Source organism: Otolemur garnettii, unplaced genomic scaffold, assembly GCF_000181295.1.
Source record: "Otolemur garnettii isolate 467f Iridium unplaced genomic scaffold, OtoGar3 scaffold00047, whole genome shotgun sequence".
In the NCBI taxonomy this organism is placed as follows: Eukaryota; Metazoa; Chordata; class Mammalia; order Primates; family Galagidae; genus Otolemur; species Otolemur garnettii.
In genome coordinates this window covers 3,701,660-3,704,101 of record NW_003852442.1, presented here as the reverse complement: position 1 = coordinate 3,704,101, position 2,442 = coordinate 3,701,660, and the positions used below count along the sequence as shown (strand labels likewise).

The 2,442-nt window shown below is 41.2% G+C and overlaps 1 protein-coding gene across 1 annotated transcript in view; it reads left to right on the top strand.

The window, feature by feature from the left end:
• The window catches only part of CENPN (centromere protein N), a 20,890-nt gene that overhangs the window by 7,023 nt on the left and 11,425 nt on the right, over positions 1-2,442 (top strand). The window contains exons 3-5 of the mRNA XM_003791307.3: positions 340-385; positions 1,077-1,136; positions 1,437-1,513. Coding sequence (XP_003791355.1) covers positions 340-385; positions 1,077-1,136; positions 1,437-1,513 — 183 coding nt within the window. The remainder of the gene's footprint in view (positions 1-339; positions 386-1,076; positions 1,137-1,436; positions 1,514-2,442) is intronic.

Below are 2,442 nucleotides of genomic sequence, written 5' to 3'. Positions count from 1 at the left end.
CATCATTGTTGTTTGGTGGGCCCGGGTGGATTCGAACCCACCAGCTCAGGTGTATGTGGCTGGCGCCTTAGCCAGTTGAGCTATAGGTGCGGAGCCACCTCAATAGAGTTTATTTTAAAGACCAATAAATGAGTAATAAATTGTGGGAGGATGATGATGAGTGCCTGGACTGAGACTTGAATCAGAAGATGTATCTGTTGGTTAACAGGAGAACACAGATGTTAGACAGGAGGTCAGTACATGGCTGAGAGCCTGCTCATGGTGGGTTCTAACCCATCCTAAAATGGGCTTTAAATGGGGTATCACCATGGTTACTAAATAACTTACCCTCTCTTTCAGGAAAAGCATGCAAGTCTCAATGACGCAGCCATTTTAGACATCATTTGTAAGTTTGGACGATTTGTATTTACACTATTCAGGGACAGCTTTAAGCCAGAAGAATGGAGCGTAAGGGGTGGGAATGGGGGGATGCCTGTAGCTCAGTGGTTAGAGTACCAGCCCCATGTGGCAGGGGTGGCGAGTTCAAACCCAGCCTGGGCCTGCTAAAACTAAAATATAAATAAATAAATAAGAATCTAATTGGAGCAATATACAGATGAACATCAGAATATATAATGTAACCTCAGGTACTGCTGAATCTCTTGATAGGAACTAAAGCAGGGTAACCAGGCAGGGGTGAAGAGGGTGGGCCATTCTGAGTGGACAGCAAAATGAGGTCTGGAAGGAGCTAGAAGAGGCTCCAGGCAAAGGAATGACAACACAGGTGTCGGTCACATGGAACCCAGCATTCCCTGTCATGCTGGGAAGAGGTGACATCCCAGGGACATGAGTATAAATGCTGGAGCTCCACTGTGTCATCAGGCTGGTTGAGTCAAGCAGTGATGATTTGTTTTATCTGTATGAAGTAAATATAATCCATGTAAAGTTTGTATTTTGAATAAAAATCTGTACAATCTGATTTATAAATTACTGTTATTTTCCTCAGTTTCATATTATTAAAAAGATCTAGTTATAAGCACATTGCTTCAAGGTTCTATGCTATCATACTAAGTAATAACCCTGCTTGCCTCTCTCAGATACTCAAGTTCATCGGCACCAGAAAATGTGGGATGTTTTTCAGATGAGTAAAGGACCAGGTAATATTTTCCATCTTGAATACTTGTATTTGACATTTTGGCAATTTAAAAATGAATAGCAGTATGTCCCCCTTAAATCTGTTTTCTTTCAAAATGAGGTGATTATTTGTGACTCATTTATGGAAAATCAAAAATATATTTGGTAATGTAGTGTCAGAGGTCCTAGCAACATTGGCGTGACTTAATAACTGTTGTTCTGGAATTATATAAAATGCTTAGGTTCAGTATCTTTACAAATGTATTTCTTATTAAAGACCAGTTTAGTTCCCTTAATATTTCTTTGTTTTCCCACTTTGACAGATGAAGATGTTGACCTTTTTGATATGAAACAATTCAAAAGTACATTTAAGAAAATTCTGCAGAGAGCATTAAAAAATGTAAGCATAATATTCACCTGAATTTACATGAAATTCAAGTTAATGACATCTGTGCACTTAAAATTTGCTCCTATCTTGGTGTTTTTATCTGTAAGAAATTCAAGTAGTACATGTAATATTCCATACTGTTCTATACCATATCAAAGACATACACTAAAAATTATACAAATTTCCCCTCCTTTCTCATCTGTCCATTCAGGACCTGATCCTTCTTTCTCAAAAGCAGTGATGCCCAACAGAGCTGTCTGCACTATGGACAGGCTCTTTTTTTTTTTTTTAGAGAGAGGGTCTCCGTCTGTCACCAAGGCTAGAACACAGTGGCCCAGTCATAGTTCACTGTAACCTCACATTACCAGGCTCAAGTGATCCTCCTTCCTCGGCCTCCTGAGTCACTGGAAGTACAGCCGCACACCACCAAACCTAGCTAATTTTTTTGTAGAGATAGGGCCTAGCTATGTTGCTCAGGTGGATCTCAGACTCTTGGCCTCAAATAATTCTGCCTCAGCCTCCCAAAGTGCTGGGATTACAGGTTTGAGCCACTGCACCGAACTGGACATGGACTTAGTCAGCACTGTCCGGTATGCTAACTAGCAGCCACATGTGGCTACGAGGCACTCACTGTGACTGAGCAGCTGAATTATTAATCCTATCAAATGTTAATGGATTTAAGTTAATAGCCACGAGTGGTTCCAGTAAAGGTCAGTGCAGCTCTGAAGCAGCCTTAATTTTATTGTCAGCTTGCTTGTCTTTGTGTTTATAATGTGAAACAAAGAAGCGATTCAGAGTAAGACCTTCATTCAAGCCAGTAGAGGCCCATTGAGCACCTAATGGACCCAAGCGCCGTGCTGCCTGCTGGGGAAAATCAGACAGCACGATACCTCCACACCCCAGACTGGAGAGTCCTCTGTGTCTACTCCACCAAGAGAATT